Below are 12,705 nucleotides of genomic sequence, written 5' to 3' on the forward strand. Positions count from 1 at the left end.
TCAACACATTACTAGCACTTACTACTTTCCACTTTATTTTTTTTACTGTAACAACCATTCTGATGGGTATGAAGTGGGATTTAATTTTTATTTTTGATTTCCATTTATCTAATGATTAGCAGAATTCAGCATGTTTTCCTATGCTTACTGGCCATTTGTGGATCTTTTTTTTTTTTTTTTGAAAAATATCTTTCATCCTTTGCCCAATTTTTAATTGCATTTTTAAGGTTTTGTTAAGCTGTAATTCTGTGTATATCTGGGAATTAATTTCCTATCAGATATAAGGATACTTCAAAAAGTTCATGAAAAATGGAATTAAAATATAGGTTTAAGGGTAGGCATTTGTCTTAGCACTTAAGTCACTCCATGTCCCATATAAGGTTGTATGCCTGGTTCCACTCCTTTTTTTTTTTTTTTTTGGTTTATTTTATGTATTTGTAAGGCAGAGTAACAAAGAGAGAGGGAGAAACACAGCGAGAAATAGAGAGATCTTCTATCCACTGGCTTGCTCCCCAGATGGCCACAATGGCAGGGGCTGGACCAGGCTGAAGCCAGGAGTCCAAAACTCCATCCAGGTCTCCCACATGGGTGCAGGGGCCCAAGCACCTGGGCCGTATTCTGCTGCCTTCCCAGGCACATCAGCAAAGAGCTGGATCAGAAGCGGAGCAGCCTGGACTTGAATCAGTGCTCATGTGAGATGCCAGCACCACAGGCAGAGGCTTAACCTGCTGAACTAAGATGCAGGCGCCTTGGCGCCACTCGACTCTGGGTTCCATGTAATGCAGATACTGAAGACTACTGCAAGCATTTGGAGAATGAACCAATGAATAGGGATCAATGTTCTCTCTCTCCTCTCTCAGATAAGTTTGTTTTGGTGCAAAAAAAAAAAAAAAAAAAAAAAAAAAACGAAATCCATGCATAATTTTTTTGGTACTGTGGAACTACCATGAACTTTTTGAAGACTCCTCATATTATAGATTTCACAATTTTTTGCATTGAAATAAACTTAGTTCATTTTTGCTATGAACTTTGTGAAGTTCTCCTATGTATGATTTGCAAATATTTTCTCTTGTTCTATGCATTGCCTTTTTTTTTTTTAAGATTTATTTATTTGAAAGTCAGTTACACAGAGAGAAGGAAAGGCAGAGAGAGAGGGAGAGAGAAAAAAGTCTTCCATTCGCTGGTTCACTTTCCTGTTTGCCACAATGGTCAGATCTGCACTGATCTGAAGCCAGGAGCTAGGAGCTTCTTCTGGGTCTCCCACGCAGGTGCAGGGTCCCAAGGACTTGGGCTATCTTCCACTGCTTTCCCAGGCTATAGCAGAGAGCTGGATCAGAAGTGGAGCAGCCAGGACTCCAACTGGTGCCCATATGGGGTGCCGGCACCACAGGCAGATACTTAGCCTACTATGCCACAGCACTGGCTCCTGCATTGCCATCACAACAGTGTTTAATTTTGGTGAAGCTCACCTTATCCTTTTGTTTCATTGCCTTTGCTTTTGTTGTCACATCAAAGAAATCATTGCTCAATGCATTGTCATGAAGATTTGCCCCTGTGTTTTCTTGGGCGAGTTTTGTAGCATTTGATCTGTGATCCATTCTGAGTCAGTTTTTGTGTATGGGGCAAGGACTCACTTCAGTCTTGTGCTTGTGAATATCCAGTCTGCCCAGCACCTTTTGTTGAAAATACTCACCTGTTCCCACTGAGTGGCCCTGGGCCTCTGGCCAAAGGCATTTGACCACCCATGAGGCTCATCTGTGTGCTGTCTAATCCTGTTCCATTGGCCCCTCCCTCCTCACACTCACACCACCCTGCAGATCTGTGGCAAGTTCTGAATCAAGGAAGAGTGAGCCTTGAACTCTGGTTTTCTTGATCAGATCTGAGGCAAGTATTTTTCTTTTAAGGTTTATTTTATTTGAAAGACAGTTACAGAGCCGGCGCTGGGCTCAATAGGCTAATCCTCCGCCTAGCGGCGCCAGCACCCTGGGTTCTATTCCCGGTCGGGGTGCCGGATTCTGTCCCAGTTGCCCCTCTTCCAGGCCAGCTCTCTGCTGTGGCCAGGGAGTGCAGTGGAGGATGGCCCAAGTGCTTGGGCCCTGCACCCCATGGGAGACCAGGAGAAGCACCTGGCTCCTGCCCTTGGATCAGCGCAGTGCACCGGCCGCGGCAGCCATTGGAAGGTGAACCAATGGCAAAAAGGAAGACCTCTCTGTCTCTCTCTCTCACTGTCCACTCTGCCTGTCAAAAAAAAAAAAAAAAAAAAAAAAAAAGTTACAGAGAGAGGTAGAGACAGAGGGTCTTCCATCTGCTGGCTCACTCCCCAAATGGCCATAAAGGCTGGAGCTGAGCTGATCCAAAGTCAGGAGCTTCTTCCAAGTATCCCATGTAGGGTGCAGGGGCCCAGAGACTTGGGCCATCTGCTGCTTTCCCAGGCCATAGCAGAGAGCTGGATTGGAAGTAGAGCAGCCAGGACTCGAACCGGTGCCCATATGGGATGCTGGTGCTGCAGCCCAGGGCCTTAACCTGCTATGCCGCAGCGCTGGCCCCTGAGGCAAGTTTTTAGCACTGCTCTCTGCTCTTCTCAGATCCCATCCCAGCCTGTTGTCTGATGTATGTCCCCCTGGGCATTGTAAACCACTCCTCCACCTTTAATCCCTGTCACAGGCCCTCTTCAGGGCTGGCTTGCTTCCTGGCTTCCACCCCAGCTCTCAATTTGGATTCCTTTATGCATGTGTCATGGCCACTGCTGGCATTTTAAAACCATTGTGTCCCATTGTCCTTATCCATAGGACACCTGGAAAGACTTAAACTGAGCAACAAACAAAACGCTTATGGCAACTCTGAAATAAATATCACATCTCTGAAATACTCCCAGCATTGAAAACTTGGGACTGAATCCTCCTGGACAGCCAAGGCAAGAGAACCCTAGCCTTGCCTCCGGCTGTGAGTCTAGTTCCATCTCTTCTGGAGCTCCAAGTTGCTTTTCTCATTCCTTCATCACCTGGGCACGGGCACATGGCCGGACAGACAGCCAGGACAGACAAAGTGCAGTGGCTGAGAGACTGTGGGTTGGCAGAAAGTACATTTTATTGGAGGCCGAGAAACCTGGCTCCCAGCTCCATCCGCTGCTACCTAGACAGCTCAGCCTCTCTTTTTAACTTACAGGTAGAGCAGCTGGACTCGCTGCTCCCTAAGTTTCCTGTAAATCTAAAAAGTTCCTGTCTCCCTTTTGCAGCCCCTTCTCAGAAGGAGAAGGAGCTGAAGCTGAGTCTGATGGACGAGGAAAGCTTAGGTAAGAAAGAAAGATTTCAGGAGGCTTCAAACTAAGATGAAAGCGAATTCAGTAGTCAGTGCAGGTTCCCGTGACTAGACGTTTTGATTTCCATGTAGGGGCAAATGAACATTGACTTCTTCCTCACACCACACACACAAATCATTTCCTTGTGGTTTGCAACTGAAGAAGGTTAAGCAAACACGGGAGAATACCCATATAACTTTGGGGCAGGCAAAGATGCTTGAACAGAACAGATTGATAGATTGGATGTCGGTAGCATTGCGGACTGGTCATTACGAGGCGCCCCTGGGAAGTTAGATGGGAGAAGGTAGGCGTTTGGCTTGGTGGTTAAACCGATGCCGCTTGGGGTGCCCACATCCCATAGTGGAGCGCCTGGTTTGGAGTCCCAGCTCTGTACCGGTTTCCTGCAGGTACACACCCTGGGAAGCAGTAAGCTGCAGCCCAAGTAGTTATTTCCTTCCCAGACTGAATTCCCTTGTCCTGAATTCGTCCTGGCCTAGCCCTGATTATTGTGGACATTTAGGGATGAACCAGCTGATGAGCGATCTCTCTGTCACTCCTTCTCTCTGTCTCTTTGTCTCTCTGTCTCTCTGCCTTTCAAATGAATAAATCAGACTCCCAGCTTTGGCCTGGCTCCCAGCCCTGGCTTCTCTGGGCATTTGGGGAGTGAACCGGTGGATAGGCACTATGGCCGTCTGACTTTCTGTCTCTCTCTCCCTCCTCCCCCATCCCCTTTTCAAATAGTTTTATTTTTTATTTTTTTTATTTGGAAAGTAGAGTCATAGACAGTGAGAGAGACAGAGAGAAAGGTCTTCCTTCTGTTGGTTCACTCCCCAAATGGCCGCTATGGCCAGCACTGTGCCAATCCGAAGCCAGGAGCCAGGTGCTTCCTCCTGGTCTCCCATGCGGCTGCAGGGGCCCAAGGACTTGGGCCATCTTCTGTTGTTTTCCTAGGCCACATTAGAGAGCTGGATCGGAAGTGGAGCAGCCGAGACTAGAACCGGCGCCCATATGGGATGCCGGCGCTGCAGGTGGAGGATTAACTAAGTGAACCACGGCGCTGGCTCCCAAATAGTTTTAAAAATCAATTAATAAGGCCGGCGCCGCGGCTCACTAGGCCAATCCTCCGCCTAGCGGCGCTGGCACACCGGGTTCTAGTCCCGGTTGGGGCGCCGGATTCTGTCCCGGTTGCCCCTCTTCCAGGCCAGCTCTCTGCTGTGGCCAGGGAGCGCAGTGGAGGATGGCCCAGGTGCTTGGGCCCTGCACCCCATGGGAGACCAGGATAAGCACCTGGCTCCTGGCTCCTGCCATCGGATCAGCGCGCTGCGGCCGGCCGCAGCGCGCTGGCCGCGGCAGCCATTGGAGGGTGAACCAACGGCAAAGGAAGACCTTTCTCTCTGTCTCTCTCTCTCACTGTCCACTCTGCCTGTCAAAAAAAAAAAAAAAAAATCAATTAATAAATTAAAGGAGGACCTGGTAGAGGTGACTGTGGTTCCATTTCATATGGCTGTCAGACAATGGTCCCAACAACAGAAATAAAAAACCAGGAGGAGGAGTTGGGGTTGGAAGCAAGATGCGTGTTTTTTTTTTTTTTTTTAAGATTTGTTTATTTATTTATTTGAAAGTCAGAGTTACACAGAGAGAGACATAGTCATAGAGAGAGAGAGGTCTTTCATCCGCTGGTTCACTCCCCAATTAGCCACAATGGCCGGAGCTGCACTGATCTGAAGCCAGGAGCCAGGAGCTTCTTCCGGGTTTCCCATGCAGGTGCAGGGATCCAAGGGCTTGGGCCATTTTCTACTGCTTTCCCGGGCCCTAGCAGAGAGCTGGATCGGAAGTGGAGCCATCAGGACTCAAAACAACACCCATATGGGATGCCGACACTTCTGGCAGCAGCTTTACCCACTACACCACAGTGCCAGCCCCAAGAGATGGGTGTGTAACATGTGTTATTCTGAAGTGGGTGCAGACCCCACAAGACAACCATGGGCTCAGCAGAGCTCTCAGGTGCCTGTGAAAGGAAGAGTGTGACAGACATTTCCCAGGCTGGCCCTTGGAGAAGGGAGGGGTGAGGCCGAGAGGACACTGCAGCTGCGGGGGGAACAGCGTAGCAGAGGGTTGCACACCAGATGCAGAGTGGGGGACGGGTGTGCACAGGGAGGTCGAGGGAGGATTGAAAGGCAGCGGCGAGCCGGGGTAGCTGAGGGGACTGAGGAGCTGAGAACAGGGCCCAAGTTGTGGAACCCGGATGCCTGCAGTGAGATCACAAGAACTGTCAGCCTCTCCGGTGACTTAGGCTGCCCTCTGAGTAGCAAGTGGGAGTGGCCTCAGTTTGCGCATAAGCGTGTGTGCAGGAGCCAAGGTGCCCAGGGTGTTGGGCGAGTCGAGGCTGTTCTGAGTCCGGCATGTGTCGTTTCCTGGGGCGTGCAGCTTCGTTTTCTCTCTCTCCACCTGTCAGGTGGCTAGGATGGTATTGAGCTCGCTCGTGTTCTGGAGGTTAAATGAGCTAATGCAGGCAAGGCGCTTGGGATGCAGTAGGTGACCAGTGTCAGCTGAGAGCCTGAGCGTGGCGCGGTGCCCTGGGGGCACAGAAGGAGGAGTTGCTGGGAGAACTGTGGAGGAAAAGGGGCTTACTGGTGGGAGAGGGGGCACTGCAGGGATAGGTAAGGGGACAGGGAATTTTAGGTTGGGAAAAACATCGTCACCAAAACCTCGGATCAGTAAAAACAGAATATTTCCATGTGATTTTCTCGCTGAGCCGATGAGCAGCTCTTCAAGGAAGGGCGAGTCAGCATGTCAGAGCCCTGTGACTTGGAGCAGACCAGCCAGTTCCCTTTGACCCCTTGTGTCCACATCAGTGAAGTTGAAGGGACTGGACCTGTAAAATCCCTCACAGCCGTGAAGCCTTGAGTCTTCACACAAGGAAGCGATTTCTGTGAACCAATGGCGTTGGTACAATGGGATGCCCTATGTGGGGCCAACTTGTGGCTCTGGCCTCATCCACCTCATGCTGTGAGTAGGTGCCCACCTGCAGACGCTTGGGGGCCTTGCCCATGTAGCAGTCAGTATCCCTGGAGAGTCTGGGATCTCAGCAGGTGGACTAAGAAGGCAGCCGCCTCCCAGATTACTCAGAGCTAATCTGCTGTGGGTTTCCAGAAGGGGCCCCCAGTTTTATGGATTCTTGCCTTGAAGTGGGCCCCAAGTGGGCCAAGTAGGAAGGGAAAGAACAATCTAAGGCCTTTTTTTTTTTTTTAATCCACTTCCCTGGCTTGTCCTTGTGCTCACAGACTAAAGGAGAAAAGACAGTGCTGTGCAGCCAGATGGACTGCCAGCGAAACCCTGAGGCTGTCACGGCTGCTCCCCTGCCCTGGCCTCTCGTGACGCTAGCCGAACGCTGGTTGCTTTAACACCAGGATTCCTGCGTATCAGGGCCCGTGTTGAAGTAAGCTGGGACTCTGTGTAGACTCATGTGGGAACAGACTGGCTGTCAGATGGCATAACTTCAGCCATCCTTCGTAGAACGGGGTTCTGCAGCTCCCTGTCCTGCCACTGGTGCCCAGGAGCGAGTTCCAGAGCTCCATGGGAAGGGGCAGTCCCCTGGCTGGAGCCTGGCCACTGAGGGAGACGCTTCCAGACAGCTGTTCCTCCATGGTGGACTGGAAACTAACTTGAAATGGGAGGACCCACGCAGGTGGCAGCTGTTGCAGCCACATTCTGTGCCTTGTGGAGCTTTTGCTTTCTGGAACTGAAAGTTGGGAGGAGGGACTGATTACCTTTGTGTCATCCTTTAAAGGGGGAGTGGCTCCGGGGGGGGGGGGGGCGAGAGCTCCAGGAAGGGCAGGTGGCATGGGCGTCTGGGGCTTCCCTGAACTGGAGCTGACTGTGCCACTCTGTGGCATCACGGAGGTCTTAGCAGTTCAGCCTAAGAGCCCCTGAGAGTGTGGACTATGCCCTCTTGTTGCTGTAGTTGTCTGTGGTCGTCTAACAGGAAGTGCCTATGATAAGTTCTAGAGATTCTGGAGGCTCCCATCTTTTGGCCGATGACTGGTCTATGACCCAAGTCCATTCCTGCCACTGAGAAAAAAAAAATCACCAAGGCAAGGGGCAAAGGAGACACGCTGTGTGTCGCAAAGGTGGGGACTGGAGGCTGCGAGGGAGGTGGCCCGGGCTGGCCGCTGTTCCGAGCGGTGATTGATTAATGCTGTCTGTGCTGCTCTCTCCTCCAGAGCTGACCTGCCCCGGACGCAGCCCAACGAACGAAGCAGCTGCTGCAGGATGAGAAGATGGCAGCGCGGCTGCTCGCACCGCCAGGCCCCGACAGCTTCAAGCCGTTCACCCCCGAGTCGCTGGCCAACATCGAGAGGCGCATCGCCGAGAGCAAGCTCAAGAAGCCCCCGAAGGCTGAGGGCAGCCACCGGGAGGACGATGAGGACAGCAAGCCGAAGCCCAACAGTGACCTGGAGGCGGGGAAGAGCCTGCCTTTCATCTACGGGGACATCCCCCAAGGCCTGGTGGCCGTTCCCCTGGAGGACTTTGACCCCTACTATTTGACACAGAAAGTGAGTTACAGGAGGAGCGGTGGCCACAGGTGTCCCCCACCCACCGCCACCACCACCGCCACCACCTCCAACTTCCCAGCAGTCTTAGGGGGAGATGGGCCGGCAGGAAGCACACCTCGAGGCCAGAGTGTGGCCGAGTTGCTCACCATCAGCTTCAGGGCTGGGCTCTGGGGTGATCTGTCCTTGCAGCGGCCGCCCAGGGTCAGCCATGGGTGTTGGTGCTCGTCCATCCCATCAGTTAAGACCTCTGGTTTGGGTTCCAGGTCACACGGGGCGTGGGGAAGAAGAGAACGGTTCAGTGGAGTCCAGAAAACGACGGGGCACCATGCGGGATCACTCGCACCCGCACCAGAGCTGCCTGTACAAAGGAAGCAGCCAGTGCAGAGCATGGGGTGGCCCTTGGGGGGACGTTAGTGCAGAGCCGCCGGGGACAGGGACAAGACAGAGAGTAAAGCAGCACGGACCAGCGAGGAGAGGCACCAGGACCTCGGCCTCAGCCTTGGCTGTCTGGGTTGGTCCAGTTATTCCTGGGGGCTGGGTCCGCAGGTGACAGACAAACCTGTGTTCTTTTGCCCAGGGTTTCCCAACTTCCCAAATGATGATCTGAGTGAGTCTGGGGTTTCTTTCTCACAGTCATCTTCTGAAACAAGGCAACAGGTGGTGAAGTGGACTCTCCTGGGTGCGTTCCCGGTCCCGGAGTTGGCCGTCGTCTTAGGGAACCCCTCGCTGGACAGGTGTCACTTAAAGAGAGGTTTTTCCAGACGAGAGGGGAAATGGCTTTTTGTGATTTTATATTCATAAATAGAGAGGCTTAACTGCCTCTGTTAGCAAAACCATCTCTGGCGACTTTGCTTCATCTCTTCACACTGGGGGGCTTTCAGTGCGACAGAAGTCAAGGCGAGGTGCGGGAATCTCTTGACTTGGCTCTGGCTGTGGGATCATTTTTTAGTCCAGGATGACACAGGCGGTCCAGACGCCAAATGCTCCTTTACCCATGCAGTTTGGCTGCTGCCCAGAACAGCTACACCCTAGGAAGGAGTGAAACTGGTAAACTTTCTCTTCCACTGAGCAATCTAGGAAGTTTAAGGGAGGAAACGTGCCAGCGACACAGGGCACAGGAGATAAAGTAAGAGCTGTCAGCCCCTAAGTCCCCAGGTTTGTTGTTTTTCAGTTTTCCCTTTTTAGTGTAAAGGAGGGGGAAAAAAACTCCAAATGAATGCATGACTTTTAGTAAGTCACTTTATTTTCTTGGGCCTACATTGTTTACTCTTACAACTCAAATGCAATTGAAACTTTATCTTCTTCCACTTAGCACATGGAAACCACAGGCAGCTGTCGGCTGTCAGAGCCCAGTTCCCTTCTGCGTGCCTGTTCCTCAGGCTCCTGCCTCTTTCCAGTCCCCGCACCCCAGCTGTCAGCAGCCTGGCCTGGGGTCTCTGCTCTGGTGGGCGTCGGTCCTCTGATGGCCTGGACCATTGCTGACGGTGCTCCGTTAGGGAGCCGGCTCGTCATGATGTATAAAGGCTGATCTCGCCTGTTGGCCCTTACCACAAGGGTTGATTGTTCTGAAAAGGATCACCTTAATTGCATTTTCCTATACTCTTGCCTTTTTTTTTTTTAAGTTTAATATACTTCCACACAGAAAAGTTTGGAAGGAAGAACACTGCTAGCACTTCCCAAGCGGTAATTGTCCTTTGAAGTGAGAGATCTTTCAGTTGATTAAAAAGAATATGCTGGATCCAGTGTGCTCACCATCCTTCGCAGGCATGGCTAACGCTTGTTACTAACCAGGCCTTGTGCCAGCCAGGCCTCCACTGCAGGGACGCACACAGGGAATTAACCCACAAATCAAAAAGAGATATGGGTAGGAATGACCTTAAGGGGACGTCCCTTTCTGCTTGTTTCTCAAGGGCTGCCTTAAATGATTCCAGGCCGGTTCTAGCAGCTCTCTTTGCTGAATGATACAGTGGGAGTCCTTGTTCTTGTCCTTGTGGGCCACAGCTTCTGATTTGTGACTGCTGCGGAGACTTGCTGCTCACTCCCTTCTCTCTCTCTCGTAGTCGGTGAGAATGCGTTCGTTCCCCATGAGCAGACTTCTGGTTTCTCTGCCCCGTGGGTTTCACATTCCAGGGCCCACACAAGGCCCTAACAGTTGTATGTCACGGCTGCTGGCCTGGCTGTCGCAGGCCTCTGGGCGTGTGCTGGGACCCATGGGGCCTTCCCCAGTGCCTGTGCAAACCCGCTGGATGGTCCTCACTGACGAGCCTCAGAACTTTACTCGCCCTTTGCCTCCTGCTACTTTGTCCTAAGTGCCTTTTTCCTTTGGTTGTCTTGTTTTCCAGTTGTCTGCTACAAACGCTTGCATCGAATGTTTAGACAAACGCATCTAATTTTTAAAATAGGTAATTGCACGCTCAACAACTCGGAGATATTCTGTAAAAAGTCTATCCTTCACACCTGTCTCATCTGCCCACGTCTTCTCTGCCTGCACAGGTTAATGCCTGTAGTAGGGTCCTCCAGACCTAATGCACGCACATATACGAGCAAAACCCGCCATGCGTGTTCCAGAACTTTAACTCCCTCAAATGCCTTTGTTTTTGGTTTCCTTCCTTTTTTTAAAAAAAGATGTATTTATTTATTTGAAAGTCAGAGTTACACACAGAGAGAAGGAAAGGCAGAGAGAGAGAGAGAGAGAGAGAGGGGTCTTTCATCCACTGGTTCACTCCCCAATGGCTGGAGCTGCGCAGATCCAAAGCCAGGAGCCAGGAGCTTCTTCCAGGTCTCCCACACAGGTACAGGGGCCCAAGGACTTAGGCCATCTTCCACTGCTTTCCCAGGCCACAGCAGAGGGCTGGATCGGAAGAGGAGCAGCTGGGACTAGAACTGGCACCCATATGGGATGCCTGTGCTGCAGGTGGCGGCTTTACCTGCTACGCCACAGCGCTGGCCACTCCTCCCTTCTGAACGCTGTGGCCTCTTTTCCTTCTTTTATGCTGTGGCACCTCCAGTGTTAGCACTGTCAGCTCTCAGTGCCTCTCTCTCCTCTCCCTCTTTTTTTTTTTTTTTTTTTTTAAGTGAACTGAGAGAAGGACTCTGTCTCTCTCTTCACCCCGAAATCACACCCTCCAGTGCTACACGGGGACGTGTGGAATTCTGAATGGCCCAGGGTGTGCCTGAAGACTGCCTGACACGGGCACAGTCAGCGGAAGATCCCCTCCCTGGCTGACCCCCACCCGCCTCCCTGTTTGTTAGAACTGATGACTCCTGTGCGTGTGCCTTTCATGTGGCGCGTTTGCCTTGAGAGAAGAAAGGCTTCTATAAAGGCCAAAAATCCAAATCACAGCACTCTGTCGTGCGTGTAAATAAGACACGGGACTGTTAGGGTGAAAGTACCTGGGTATGGCTTCCCTAGGTCCGTTTTATTGTCTGCAGCTCTTGGTGTGTCCGTTTTCCTGCAAAGTGGGGTGATGGGGCGGGGCAGGGCTGCACTTAGAAGCATAGAACATCACAGTTGCCCGGCCCAGCCCAGCCCAGCCTGCTCATTTCATAGGGGTTTCTCGAGGTTAAGTGCTTTGTCAGAAGTCAGCGCCGCCGTCAGTGGCAGAACCCGGACGATAACCACGCCTCTGCCCCTCTGCTCACCGCAGCGTATTTCTGGCTCACCGCTCTCCTGGTTTTGCATCAGTTGGGGGCCAGCCTCAGTGGGCTCGGGCCTTCTGAAGTTGGGCCGGCAAATAGAGAAAGAACGATAAGCCCCTTTTTCACTTATGCTCTTGGGGGACCCCTGTGGTTTCCTAACCCTTCTTGGGCAGGGCCTAGCGAGTGCTGGGAGCCCCTTCTGCTGGGAGGGTGGGATTCGCGTTGTAGCCAGCACTGCGTCTTCTCCCGCAGCAGCCCCCACAACAGCCTGTCCCAGGGCCCGGGCTCAGCATCACCACTTCTGGGGTTCAGCTAGGCCTCGAACCTTGCGTGACCTGGAACCTCACCTCCCCACCTTTGTCACTTTTCAAAGCAGATTATCCTTCCCGCGACGCACACACTGGCCATAGCCCCTCCCCAGATTGTGGCAAGGGGGCATGGTAAAAAGAGCCCCCAGCTAGGAAGTAAAGCTTTGGTTTTTGTTCCCACTTTGCCTGGGCCAGGTCATTTAAGCCCTCAGAGCTTCAACTCCCTTCTCTGCGGTGCACACTGTCTGCGTCTTTGTCAGTGAACTTCATGCTTTTGCCTGAAACAGGTGATGTGTTAGCTGCGGCAGATAACTTTACATTTGTGTAGTGTGCCCCTCCCAACCCCCAACACACACACACACACACACACACACACCTGCTGCATGTTCCGTCATTTAAGTTCACCTCTGGCATCCCACCCATCTGTCTGGGCCCAGTGCACGGTCCCTTGCTTCCCTCCAGCCTCTGCTGGTGGTCCTACACCAGTGCCGATTGTTGCTTCTGGAGCTTTCTCATACACTAAGGTCTCCAGCCCTGTCTCAAGTAGGATTCTCGTTTTCGATTTCACTCGTATTAGGTGTGGCCGAGCACCTGTGTTCCCAACGGTGGTTACAATTTTCTCCTGACCATCAACTCCCTCAAATAAAGAACTCTTAAGTGACACACACACACACACACACACACACGTACACACGTGAACTCCTGGCTAGAAATTTTTCCCCAATCTATCTCACAACCTTTCAGTAGGTCCAGGGCAGAGAAAGGTGGTTAAAGCAGGATTCGTGTTCATCACCTGTGTCTTGAAGTGTTGCTGATGAGTTGTTGCATTGGGTCTTTCACCCAACAAGCCGAGTTGCTTTATGCTTTATCTAAAAGTAAATGTTTTTAAACTTCGATTTACTTT

General features: G+C 51.8%; 1 protein-coding gene across 9 annotated transcripts in view; it reads left to right on the forward strand.

The window, feature by feature from the left end:
- SCN8A (sodium voltage-gated channel alpha subunit 8) overlaps nucleotides 1–12,705 on the forward strand; it is a 168,672-nt gene that overhangs the window by 57,246 nt on the left and 98,721 nt on the right. For all 9 annotated transcript variants that reach the window (XM_089308381.1, XM_051845488.3, XM_051845487.3 and 6 more), the window contains exon 2: nucleotides 7,522–7,854. In XM_089308381.1, the coding sequence (XP_089164507.1) occupies nucleotides 7,579–7,854 (276 nt within the window). In that variant the 5' untranslated portion in view covers nucleotides 7,522–7,578. The remainder of the gene's footprint in view (nucleotides 1–7,521; nucleotides 7,855–12,705) is intronic.

Source organism: Oryctolagus cuniculus, chromosome 11, assembly GCF_051225735.1.
Source record: "Oryctolagus cuniculus isolate XC-2025 breed Fujian yellow rabbit chromosome 11, ASM5122573v1, whole genome shotgun sequence".
Lineage (NCBI taxonomy): Eukaryota > Metazoa > Chordata > Mammalia > Lagomorpha > Leporidae > Oryctolagus > Oryctolagus cuniculus.